General features: G+C 40.8%; 1 protein-coding gene across 1 annotated transcript; it reads right to left on the minus strand.

Moving 5' to 3' along the window:
• Positions 1–2,582: 2,582 nt before the first annotated feature.
• Positions 2,583–12,137, minus strand: LOC138212385 (myosin heavy chain, fast skeletal muscle-like). Its single transcript, XM_069172738.1, has 38 exons — positions 11,931–12,137; positions 11,707–11,850; positions 11,448–11,604; positions 11,331–11,358; positions 11,139–11,250; positions 10,956–11,048; positions 10,806–10,869; positions 10,616–10,714; positions 10,416–10,519; positions 10,160–10,298; positions 9,910–10,028; positions 9,605–9,754; positions 9,336–9,506; positions 8,943–9,243; positions 8,772–8,842; positions 8,601–8,688; positions 8,383–8,500; positions 8,176–8,299; positions 7,827–7,963; positions 7,484–7,739; positions 7,153–7,395; positions 6,872–7,048; positions 6,643–6,788; positions 6,469–6,559; positions 5,976–6,365; positions 5,745–5,871; positions 5,535–5,653; positions 5,252–5,448; positions 4,896–5,079; positions 4,642–4,807; positions 4,432–4,556; positions 4,013–4,321; positions 3,721–3,924; positions 3,508–3,633; positions 3,242–3,412; positions 3,034–3,138; positions 2,845–2,940; positions 2,583–2,729 (listed from the first exon to the last, which is right to left on the minus strand). Exons 1-38 carry the CDS (start codon positions 12,135–12,137, stop codon positions 2,583–2,585), a joined length of 5,805 nt encoding a protein of 1,934 aa, XP_069028839.1.
• Positions 12,138–13,343: the final 1,206 nt, after the last annotated feature.

Here is a 13,343-nt window from a genome sequence, read left to right on the forward strand (position 1 = left end):
AGTCCAGGGTCTAAAGCGCGTGGTTCAAGTGCATTTAGGTTGTGTCCAAATCCACTTTTCTCAGTTTCAGGGCAGATAACCTGAGTGCAAAGTAAAGCTCACGGTTCAAAGAGGTTGTAGTTAGTCTCATAATTAATCATTGGTGTGTTTTGGACTTTTTTTGCTTTAGATTGAGGTGTGGACTAAATTTGCACATTTTTATGTTTTCCTGGTAACTGGGTTTGATATTTGTCTGTTTATTGAATTTTAAAGTGTATACAGAAAGAAAGTTACTCAAAATTCCTTTCATATTTGCAGAGAACTTTATTGGCATCTGCTACTCCACATTTGTTGTAAATCTCAACTTTGCAAACCAAACCAAAAAACATTCATCAGTTTCTGAATATAAGTGTTGTCACTTTTTACTCCTCAGTCTCATCCAGGCAGTGCTGCAGGTCCTTTGCAGCAACTTCCAGGTTCTCCTTTGTCTTCAGGTGTGTTTCCTTTCAAATATCATCATATTCATACCAGTCCATGATAGTCTTTCCTGCACTCCTTGCTTCTTGCACACGGTCATTTACAGCTCTGAAGCTTCTTTGTACTCAAAACACTTTGGTTCTCCCTGGTAGTAAGATTCAGTCACTTGTATTCCCACATGCCCAGTGAGGGCATACTATTTGATTCAGTGAATAAATGTTTTCAAGAGTCCAGAAGTCAATCATATTCACTTGCATCACCAGCTGGCTCGATCACTTTGCTGTCACAGTCTATTTAGAGCGTCCCTTAGATCTTCAATTTCTGCCACCTGTTGACTGACTGCACTTGAGGTGGAGGATTATTTATGTCTATTGATAGCAATATCATTCTCAATGAATATAAATTTAGAGTTCCTAGAAACAGGAAATGGACTTACAAAACAATATATTTGCAGCACTATATACTTTAAAGTGATTTCTTTAGAAGCCTTTTAGAGAGAGTAAGTGTTGCAATGACTTAAAAATCATGTAATTAAAAATAACGTGTGTAAAAGCAGTTAAAGTTTTTGCACATGCATATCCTTTGCTATTTGGGAAAAATAGTTGGATTAAAAATAATAAAGGTTTAGTTAATTATTGTGATATACGTTATATGTGGGCTTCTGTAGTCTAAAAACATCAACGTAGGTAATTTCCCCAGAAACACAAGCGACACAGGCTTCTACCACACTCACAAGCTTGAATTGGAATCCTTGCATTGACTGTATGTGCTTACAAAGCAGAAGTTAAATACAGGACACATTCCAAATATGGTTTGGGACGACAGCTGATGGTTACATGAGTTCAGCATTTGTCGCATCTTATGTTTCAAGTTTCCGTCAGCAAATGCAGACCATGAATTTGAGATAATCCTTACTTAAGATGGGCCACTTTCATTTGAGGTCTTTTGACGAATCGTTTTGCTGAGATAGGCAGTTACAGTAAAAATACATATGTTTTTTAACTCTTACAGATTGTTTAATTAGATTGATTAAAAATATACCAATTGGAGCAAATACTTCAATAAAATAATTGGAAGACGTAAGACGCAAGTCTGTATAAATACATAAATAGTAATAGAATAATATACAACTGTGTGATACCGTTTTGTACAATAATGAATTGTGATTAAGCTTAAGAGATATGCCCGTGGCATTCACACTTATATGTCACTCTATTAACATTCAAACTGATTCTGCAGACACAGCTTAATGTTTATTTTTGGACTGTTCACACTACTGCTCTCTGAATGTCAACTCCATTCCCAGTATGGAGCAATATCATTTTTAAATGTCACAGGCAGCAGTAGTATGCGACGAGCACTTAAAATGTCCCCATTAAATGATCACTCAATCATAAACAAGATGCTGTAATTTGGAGTATGAAGAAAAATATTTTGACACTCCCAATACATCAATAATGATGCTTTATTGCACATTTAACTGTGTGTGCATCTAATAAGTGCTTAAATCTTTTCAGGGGATACTTTATCGCATCTGATGAACTCCTTCAACCTGTGATAGAGAAATATCAAAGCTGGCTCGCTCAGATGTTTGGCTCTATGCTGGGCCTCACAAGTGTTATTTTTATTGCATGTGAACTGACTCGTTTGCTTTCTACCGATTACATTTCTGCAAGATTTTTGTCTGAAAGTGTTACGGAAAATCAAATGTTTAAATGGTTTCAGTCTCAGAGGGGCTTTAGAAAAGATCTGGTAGGAAGCATTATATTATGTTTATCTCATATTCTCTTTCTCTATCCAGAATAGGCTGCAATAAATAGTAGTCTTGCAGCTTATTATTTTTTCATGTGATTATCTTGAGTGCTACAAATTATTCAAATGTTACATGAGCTACCGTTCACAGTTAGAAAATGAATGAAACTAATACAGAAAGCAATTTAAGAGTAGCTTAGTCTTTATTGTTTCAACATAAATTGTATCATATTATATGATTCAATACAATGAAACACTCAGTGTGTTTTTACTCAGCGACTTCCTTTCCCTGTAAAAAACAGATAAATGTTTATGTAAGTTTGATTCAATGATTTTGATAAGGTTATGGTGACAGCTAATTTCATAAATTAATTTCATGGAATATTTACCTTGCCAGAGTCACGGCTCTTTGTTCTCATCTTGTTGACCTGGGACTCTGCAATGTCAGCACGCTCCTCAGCCTCCTCCAGCTCATGCTGGACCTTCCTGCACTTGGACAGATGAACATTGGCCTGCTCCTCCTGGAAAGTCATAAAAACATTCACATTTTAAAAGTCCACCAAGGTCTTGTTTGTGAAAATAATAAATCACATAATATTCCGTTTTTAGTGTTGAAGATGTAAATGTTGTCCTTACCGCTTCCTCAGCCTGCCTCTTGTAGGCCTTCACCTTGAGCTGCAGCTTGTCAACCAGATCCTGCAGCCTGTTGACGTTCTTCTTGTCCTCCTCAGTCTGGAATAGAAAGATATCGGTATGTGTTTTCATGCAATGGTAAGTATAATATTGTTTTGAATTATACTATGCAAGTTGTTATTGTGGCTGTACCTGATAGGTGAGCTCCTTCACTCTCCTCTCATACTTGCGGACACCCTTAACAGCATCAGCACCACGTCTCTGCTCACCCTCAACCTCTGTCTCCAGCTCACGAACCTTCAGAGAACCAGAAACATTCATAAATTATTTAGAATCTGGGGATCTTGCATGTTTCCATACATTTAACCAACGGCGAGAAATCCTGTCATTGTTATCATACCCTGCTCTCAAGTTTCTGGAGCTGCTTCTTGCCACCCTTCATGGCCAGATTCTCAGCCTCATCCAGGCGGTGCTGCAGGTCCTTAACAGCGACCTCCAGGTTCTTCTTCATCCTCTCCAGGTGAGCACTGGTGTCCTGCTCCTTCTTCAGCTCCTCAGCCATCATAGCAGCCTAGAATAGCATCGTAACATAACATTTCAGTTAGAAATGTGACGAGAACAAGTTCAGTCTGGGTATTATAATGAACACATGAAATTGAAACGTACATCAGTGATGGCCTTCTTGGCTTTGTCCTCTGCATTCCTGGCTTCCTGAACAGTGTCATCGACTTCACTCTGGACCTGAACCAGGTCACTCTCGAGCTTCTTCTTGGTGTTGATAAGGCTTGTGTTCTGAAAGATTAAAAATGAGTTATTTCTTACCATCGTCATAGTTTAGGTTTGTGTAGATTGTGTAGAAATGTTTCAACAAATGTTCACCTGAGAGTGCAGAAGTCCAACACGCTCACTGGCATCCACCAGCTCCTGCTCAGCGACTTTGCGACTTCTCTCTGTCTGTTCCAGAGCAGCTCTGAGTTCCTCAATTTCAGCAACCATGAGACCGTTCCTGCGGTCCACCATAGCAGCCTGTTCCTTGAGGTCTTCCTGACCTCTGACGGCATCATCAAGGTGCAGTTGAGCATCCTAGAGAAAACAAACAAAGGTTAAATATCACAACGTAGCTACCTTGACTATTGTCAAGCTCCAAGCAACGGCTCTATGTGTCGTATACCTTTAACTGTGCCTGCACATTCCTCAGCTGCTTCTGGGACTCAGCAGCCTGGCGATTGGCATGACTCAGCTGAATCTCCATCTCATTCAGGTCTCCCTCCATCTTCTTCTTGATTCTCAGGGCATCGTTCCTGCTCCTGACCTCAGAGTCCAGAGTGCTCTGCATTGAGTCAGTCACCCTCTGGCTGTTCCTCTTGATCTGCTCCATCTCTTCATCCTTCTCTGCCAGCTTCCTGTCGACCTCACCCTTGATCTGGTTGAGCTCCAGCTGGACACGCAGGATCTTCGACTCCTCATGCTCCAGAGTTCCCTAATGATATCAAGGAATACAGTATTCATCTCTGCTTTAGTACCATTTATAATATATTTTTAAGACTGTAAACTTCTTTTCAGAGGATTTCTATCGAGACAAAGATTTACCTCAGCCTCCTCAAGAGCTGTCTGGATCTCAGACTTCTCTGTCTCCACCTGCTTCTTGGACTTCTCCAGCTCGTGGATGCTCTTACCAGTCTCACCAATCTGTTCAGTCAGATCAGAGATCTCCTCTGAAGAGAGATGTTTAATATTGGTTAGTCTTGAATGTAAAACATGAATAACACGATATGAGGGCACAATCGAGCAGGAACTTACGTTGCAGGTTCTTGTTTTCACGCTTCATGGTCTCAAGCTGATCCAGGGACTCCTCGTAAGAGTTCTTCATCTTGAAGAGTTCAGTTCCAAGAGAACGAGCCTCCTTCTGAGCTCCCTCAAGCTCGGCCTGACCCTCCTCGAACTTCTGCTTCCACTCTGCCAACACCTGAAAACCACAAGTTTACAGTTGAGTTATATATCCACAAAATGAAAAAATATTTAATGGGTTTAAGTCTGTCGTTAAAAGATGTTACCTTGTCAAAGTTCCTCTGCTTCTTGTCCAGGTTGGCGGCCAGCCCGTTAGCTCTCTCCACATCAATCATGAGGTCCTCCACTTCACTCTGGAGTCTCTGTTTGGTCTTCTCCAGAGAGGCACACTTGGAGTTCACAGCCTCAATCTGTTCCTCAGCCTCCTGAAGACGCTGAGCCAGCTTTTTCCTTTAAAACAAATTTCAGATTCATCTATCAGTAAAACTCTTATTGTTACAAACGTGCAACAATTTTCCACATATTTGTCATAAGGTTGGACGAATAACCTGTTCAATATATTTAAATGTAGCTGTTGTTGGTCAAACATCACTAAAATGCTAATTGTTTGAATGTTACTCACTTGGCCTCCTCAAGCTCCTCAGTACGCTGGATAGCATCAGTTTCGTATTTTGCTCTCCACTGAGCCACCTCGCTGTTGGCCTTGGACATTCCACGCTGCAGCTCAGCCTTGGCCTCCTGCTCCTCCTCAAACTGTTCCCTCAGCAGATCACAGTCATGACGGGCTGATTGCAGTCCATGGGCAAGAGCGTTCTTGGCCTGGTATACGACATAAAATGTAACGCTGAAAATTCTAAATTGATAACAAATGATACCAATGCACACATAACCCAATGTTTTCTTACCTTAACTTCCTCCTCGGTCTGTCTCTTCAGCTCCTCAATCTGTTGTGTGAAGGCCTGTTTGCCTCTGGTCAGCTGGGACACAAGGCCTTCCTTCTCCTCTACTTGACGGCCAAACTCACCTTTTGTGAAAATGGTCAACAAAAATTTGTTTGTGTTTAGTTTCTCGGTCAAACTTAATAGCACTGCGGGTAATCGCTGTCTTGTACTTACCATTTTCTGTCAGGAGACGTGCTTTCTGGCCACTCAAGTCATTGATCTGACGGACATTTTCATCATTCTTGGTCTTCAGTTCACTAAGTTGGTCCTCAAGAGTACGGCACATCTTTTCAAGATTTCCCTAATGAGGAAAAGAGAAATGAAATCAATGATAAGATTTTATGAATATGAATTAGTGTTTTATTGTAATTTAGGTATTAAAATAGAATTGAATGAATTGGGTACCTTTGCTTTGGCAACTGCCTCCATGTTGCTGGAGAGGTCATCAATCTCCATCTTGTACTCGCTCTTTTCCTTCTCAAGCTTCTGCTTGACACGCTGCAGGTTGTCGATCTGCTCTCCCAGCTCAGCAACGCTGTCAGCCTGCTTCTTGCGCAGAGCAGCAGCAGTGGCTTCATGCTGCAGAGTAGACTCCTCCAGGTCACGACGGACCTTCTGGAACTCAGCCTCACGCTTCTTGTTCATCTCAATCTGAGCAGCAGTGGCACCACCGGCCTCCTCCAGCCTCTCACTGATCTCCTCAAGTTCCCTGGACAGGTCAGCTCTCTGCTTCTCAACCTTGGCACGAGCAGCGCGCTCAGCCTCAATCTCCTCTTCCAGCTCCTCAATGCGGGCCTGTTAGGTGTAGATATGTTGTCTTTCAGTAAAGTTTCAAATTCAAATAACAAAGTTGAAAATTTATGGAAGAATGTAATACGTGACACAATGTACAAGTTACCTGGAGCTCCTTGATCTTCTTCTGAAGCTGAGCGCCCATGGACTGCTCATCCTCAATCTTGCTCAGGAGCTGGCTGACTTCGAAGTCCTTCCTGTAAGAATAATAACGTGCATAGTAAGAGTTCATCCATGCAAAGAGAAGATGTGTAGAAACACAATGGTGTCACTTAGTTACTTCTTAATTTTCTCGTCAGACTGCTGCTTGTCGTTCTCAAGATCCATGATGGATTCCTGGGCCAGTTTCAGATCACCCTCCAGCTTTCTCTTGGCTCTCTCAAGGTCCATACGAAGCTTCTTCTCTTGCTCCAGGGAACCCTCAAGCTGCACATTGATATCGGCTTGTTAGTATCAGTAGTATCAGAAGAGAATCTTGTTTGCCAATCGAAGTAAGTTTTGAAACTTACATCATCGACTTGCTGCTCCAGCTTGGTCTTGGCCTTGGTCAGAGTGTTGACTTTGTCTTCCTCAGCCTGCAGGTCATCAAGAGTCTGCTGATGAGCCTCCTGAAGGGCTTTCTTCTCCTTGGTCAGCTTGGCAATGCTCTCATCCTGAGAGGCCATCTCCTCCGTCAGGTTCTTCACCTACATTTGCAAGAAAGAACATTTACGAGAAAGATTGAATTATTTCATGAATACAGAATTGTTGGATTGTATTTGATTTGCCAGGTGTATTCAAATGTACAGACCTTGTTCTCAGTGGCATGCTTCTCCTTTTCCACTTTGGCCAAGGTAAGCTCCAGATCATCAATGTCCTTCTTGAGCTCAGAGCATTCATCCTCCAGCTTTCTCTTCTTGGCAGTAAGCTCGGCATTGATTTCCTCTTCATCTTCCAGTCTCTCAGTTGTCTCTTTGAGTTTGGCCTCCATCTGGATCTTGCTCTTGATAAGTCCCTCACATCTCTCCTCAGCATCACTCAGATTCTCCCCTTCCTAGTTTACATTAGAAAAGGATGTTAATACATTAACATTTCATCGACACAAAATAAAATGGCACAGTTTTCTCTTGACATCTACTTACAGATGCTACTTGCAGCTGCAGATCGTTCTTCTCCTGCAGAAGAGAAACCATCTTCTCCTCAAGTTCCTTCTTCTTGGCCAAAGCAGTAGCCAAGTCGGTTTTCATCTTATCATAGTTCTCCTTCATCTGCTGTAACTCTTTCTCAGTTTCAGCACTCTTCAGGAGAGGCTTGATCTTGTAGTACACCTTCATCCATGGCCAATGTTTGACATTCATGAATGAGCGGATATTGTACTGGATGGTATAGATGGCCTCCCTGTGGACAAGAAGTTTCTGTTATAGACAAAAGTTTTTCTTTTTTATTCCTAACATGTGTTTTCAGAATTTTCTTTTTTCAACATGCCTCCTCTCCATCATCTTGACAAATTCCTTTCTCATGACGTAGCCACGGGCGAGAGCCTGAGTCATTGTGACCAGAGCTGCCAGCTTTTCATCTCTCATCTCCTCAAGGGTACCCAGCAGACCAGCCTTGAAGAACACCTTAATAATAACAGAAAATAAAAAAGGATGATTACAGCGTGAAGTTGAACTTAACAACCAACTTGTACAAGGTTTACATTTGCACTCAATTCAAGAAAGTGACTTTTCAGATATCCTACAAATTTACTGATAAACAAACAAACAGGAGAAGAAAGTCAACCTCCTTGTCAATTACACATAATAAGACAATACAAGGAACTCAGGGTTCTTACCTTGGTTGTTCCGAATCTGTACTCATCATGAGGAACATCAATTGATCCCAGCAGCTTCTCTGCAGCCTTCTTGTTGTCAATGAACTGGCCCTCAGGGATGACACTGGCATTCAGTACCTTGTATCTATTATGAAAGAGTAAATGATTAGTGTGAGCATTTTCTTATCATAGTTTGCATCAAAATTTAGATGTAAACATATATTTTACCTCTGTTTGAAGTCAGCATAGAGGATTCTGCTGGGGAAACCTTTTCTGCAAATTCTAATACCCTCCAGCACACCATTACACCTCAGCTGGTGGATGACCAGGAAGTTCTCCATCAGACCTTAAGAATTGAAATTAGTTATTTATTACTGTGAATACATAGTGAAAAAAACCATAAAATAAACCACTCCTCAGAAATGATTGAGATCATGTTCTGATACCTGGAGTCTTGGACTCATTGGGAATCAAGCAACGCACAAAGTGAGGATGGGTGCTCCTCAAGTTGGTCATCAGCTTGCCCAAGTTCTCCTGTAGGTACAGAGTGATGAACATTTGTCATGAATCATAACTAATGTGAAAATAAGTATCTTTTAACATTCTTGAAACCTCACCCTGAACTGTGAAGACACAGTCTGCATAGAACCACCCTTCTTCTTGCCTCCCTTCTTTGCACCACCGGTCTCTGTTTTTCAGGAGATTTTAAATGGAAACTTTGTTAGACAAACAAGAGTGTGTATTAACACACAAAAATATATTTGAGTTCACTTTATCAAACCTATTACCTTCAACAACGGGGGGATAAAGTAAAGCCAGCAGTTTAACTGGAGACTTCTGGTACAGCTGAATAACAGACTCATTCAGTGGGTCCTTGTTTTTGTCCAGCCAGCCAGTGACGTTGTAGTCCACAGTACCAGCATAGTGCACCAGGGAGAAGTGGGCCTCAGCCTTTCCCTTTGTGGGCTTGGGTTTCTCAAATGCTCTGTTTTTGCCAAGATGCTGGTCATACAGCTTGTTCTTGAAGGAAGTGTCAGAGGCCTTGGGGAACATGCACTCCTCTTCAAGGATGGAGAAGATACCCATGGGCTTTATGAAAGGGGAAAGAGATATGATGTGAAATGACAGTCTTCTATCATAAGAACAATTACATACAACACAATCATGAACTGGGTGTGTACCTTCTCAATCAGCTCAATGCAGGCAGCCAAGTCCATGCCGAAGTCAATGAATTCCCAGATGATACCCTCCTTCTTGTACTCCTCTTGCTCCAGAACGAACATATGGTGGTTGAAGAACTGTTGCAGTTTCTCATTGGTGAAGTTGATGCACAGCTGCTCCATGCTGTTGTACTGTGATTGGTCAATAAATTAGCATTATCTCTTGTAGGCAATAATAAACATGAAGTCATGAATGTATCCACAGCTATATTGTTGAGTGAGAACCTTACATCAAAGATTTCAAAGCCAGCAATATCCAGGACACCAATGAAGTAGTTCCTCTGCTGCTTAGTGTCCAACATCTGGTTGATACGGACGACCATCCACAAGAACATCCTTTCATAGATGGACTTGGCCAGGGCAGGCACAGAGTTCATGACCTAAATAAAAACAAGAACATGATTAATATCAACATTCAGTGCAAAACTGATTTAAAGTATCAATGAACTGAACACTGTCATTTCTTTTCTCAAACAATCTTTGTTCTACATTATGTCACTGGAACTAACATAAGTATAATATAACTCATGATTACCTGAGGTACAGTCTGTCCCTTGGTGACAAACTCATTTCCGACCTTCACTCTGGGATAGCACAGAGCCTTCAGCATGTCAGCGGAGTTCAGGCCCAACAAATAACAAACCTTGTCAGCCTCTGAAAATAGTCATTTAGAGTTATTACTTGCAGTATGTGACAGTGATCATCCATCACAATGAACAGAAACCAGTCTGATTAAGAACTTCAGTACTGTTGTACTGCAGTTTGATATCACACTGAGTACTCACCCTCTGTGCCATCAGGCTCAGCCTGCTCCTCACGCTGCTTCTGCTTGAACTTCATGTTACCATGGTGAAGAACAGCACCAGTCATCTTGTAGATGCTCATCTTCTCCTCATTACTGAAGCCCAGGATATCAATAGCGTTCTATTCACAAGAGGTATCCATGTGAATTACAGTCACATCAGAGTACACTTTTGAAAAGCAATTTCAGTCACTTCTTAAACACACAATTTAATTGAGATTTGAGTTCTGATCACCCACATCGGTAGCTTCCAGCTCAACTTTGTCATCAATGCTGGCCACAGTGATCTGACCCATACTGCACATGGGGAAGTCGTAGGGATTTGTTGTGATGAGACACAAGTCTGAAAATCAAGAAAGGGAGAAATGATCAATATGTTTGATGTTTAATATGAAAACTGTGATAAGGTTAACATTGTGCAACAACTCAGTCTGCCTACCAATCAGCTCAGGCTTGTGGGCAGTCATCATCTGGTAGAAGATGTGGTAGCCTCTCTCATCGGGAAGCTGGAATGTCACTCTAGACTTCTCCAGCAGATCTGCATATTTCATTCATAAAACACTCAAGTCACAATTTGCCCCACCTTCAGACTGAGTCATATGTATTCACATTGATAATTTGTCACTTACAAGTCTCAATATCAGCACTCGCCAGTTTGCCAGTCGTGCCGAAATGGATTCGGATGAATTTACCCTGTTTGGAACAAGTGAATTGTTAAAGTAGCTACATGAGCAATGTGTAACAAAAGTTCTCTCTTTTAGAAACGGCTCCATACTTACGAAACGAGAGGAGTTGTCATTCCTAACAGTTTTGGCATTACCATAAGCCTCCAGCAGAGGATTGGCTGCAATAATCTGATCCTCCAGGGAACCCTATAATCCACATTTCAAAAATATGTCAGAAAGGACTTTTCTCCGGGAAATATTTTCAAAAATGTCATAATTCTTATCACCATAACATACCCCCCCCATCTTGTTAGTGATTTCCTTCTTCTTGTCTCCACCAACTGAGATGGTGGCAAAGTACTGGATGACACGCTTTGTGTTCACAGTCTTTCCGGCACCAGATTCTCCACTGGGTATAGAAAGAGACTTGTAAGATTTTGATCAACATATTTAATTACATTGAACGAAGACACCAAATGTGATACTTACGTAATCAGGACAGACTGATTCTCCCTATCTGTTAAAATGAGAATCAGAAAAATGTACAATGTATGTCTTTAAAAATCACTTCATATATTAACAAATTTCTTAGTGTTTTGAACATACCAGTAAGCATGAACTGATAAGCGTTGTCAGAGACTGAGAAGATGTGGGGTGGAGCCTCCATACGCTTCTTGCCTCTGTAGGCATTGACAACTTCAGAGTCGTACACTGGAAGCCACTTGTAGGGGTTCACAGTTGCGCAGAACAACCCAGAGTAGGTCTAAAAGTTATTATAGAATGTCAAAATTAATGACAATTTACATTTCCTGCAGCGAAAGTCATTTTCAATATTCGTCTTTGCTCATCGGGCAGGTTGTCTTACGTAGATCATCCATGCTGCATAACGCTCTTTGAGATTGTACAGCACAGAGGCTTCATTGAGATGGGTCATCATGGCCATGTCCTCAATTTTGTCGTACTTGGGAGGGTTCATTGGAGTGACGTCCTCTTCTTTAACTGTCCTCTCCTGCAACACAACATCGGTCACAATGAGAACAGATTTAACACATTTAACCCCAAGTTGAGTCTGACATTCATGATACCAACCTCCTTAGTGTCCAGGGTTTGGACAGTGACTTTGCCACCATCTTTCTTGATGATTTTTCCCTTCACGTAGAGTTCTTTGACATCAACCACGTAGCATGCGCTCTTGGCATCAAAGGGTTTGTTTTGAGCCTCAATCCTCTCCTTCTCAGGCTTCCGGAGGTAAATGGCAGCCTTGCCATAATAGGCCATCTCAGCGTCTGTACTCATGGTGCCGGTTTATGTCTGTGAAGCAAGTCAAAGAATAACAATCTTAGAAATGTTTTACCAACAGAAATTTTCATATCACGTTATTTACTAGAAACATCCCTGGTGTTTTACTGCAAAGTTAAGAAATATCCACAGAAAATAATGCCTTTACATAATTACAGGTGTACTTCAGCTTAATTAAGGCATTCCAGACTGACCTGATCGGTGTCACTTTTAACACTTGACATTTTTGGGGTTCTTTCCGAATAGGAAAAACAAATCAGTGGTATTTTAAACAAACATAGGTATGTGTAATCAGTGGCCTCAGGTACTGATTACACATACCTATGTTTGTTTAAAATAGCAATTCATGTTAAAAGTTTTACATACCTGCCCCTTTCCTTATCTGAAAAGAATGGTATATTCCACAAACCTGTTGAAAACATAAATTTTGTCAGTGAATGAAAAAAAACAACTAAGTTTATTATTTCAAAGTTACAAGAAATACCTCAAATTTATTTTATTTTAGAGGACAACCGTGGTAAATGTTAGTAAATGTATAAATTTCTACTCTTACTTGACAGTAACTAATTTAAAATATATGGAACATATCTAATTGGTCCAAGACCTAAGAGTGAATCACCTCACCGCAAGCAAGAACTTCACTGTTCTTCCACCACACACTCTGTGGCCCTTCTTGGGCCCCTTATGTACGGTCCGCTTTGCTTACCATGCAAAGGGTAAAGCGGGGTGACGCACCAAGTATGGTTTGATAGCCAGATGAGCCCTGAGGTATTTTAAATATTTTGCTGGCACTAAACTTAGGAGAATCCCTGTGTGTGGAGTAAGTAGCTTTTCAGTTAATTTTTTAATACTCAATATTATTTACACAATGAAGTAGTATTAGATGGAATAAGTTTTTTTAAAATTAAAAAATGTAATGAAGGTGATTACATCCAACAGCTGGTGGTATTATCACTCACATCTAAAGGTATTAACATTTAAAATGAGTGTTATGTTTTGCCCCATTACATTTCCTTATTTCCTTTTTGATATTTTGAAACTCAGTGGAGTTCACACTGAAAGTATTTAATAATTGTTGACGAAATTTTATGTGACTATGAAACAGAAAATACACGGAGGATGTTGGTGATCGTTGATCTTTCACAGTTGCTTGTGTTAACCTGGTAACTGGATGCAAATAACATTTGCTCTTCTACTTGAGCT

Source organism: Embiotoca jacksoni, unplaced genomic scaffold, assembly GCF_022577435.1.
Source record: "Embiotoca jacksoni isolate LCO1_2020_lvr unplaced genomic scaffold, fEmbJac1.0.p SCAF_55, whole genome shotgun sequence".
Taxonomy (NCBI): domain Eukaryota; kingdom Metazoa; phylum Chordata; class Actinopteri; family Embiotocidae; genus Embiotoca; species Embiotoca jacksoni.

Bases quoted from the DNA above. Each gene is read 5' to 3' on its own strand.
- LOC138212385 (XM_069172738.1), bottom strand. From the start codon at position 12,137: ATGAGTACAGACGCTGAGATGGCCTATTATGGCAAGGCTGCCATTTAC. The intron at 9,507-9,604 runs GTAAGGTTCTCA...GACCAATCACAG, and splicing joins CTGGCTTTGAAATCTTTGAT to TACAACAGCATGGAGCAGCT. The intron at 7,964-8,175 runs GTAAGAACCCTG...GTTATTATTAAG, and splicing joins ACAGATTCGGAACAACCAAG to GTGTTCTTCAAGGCTGGTCT.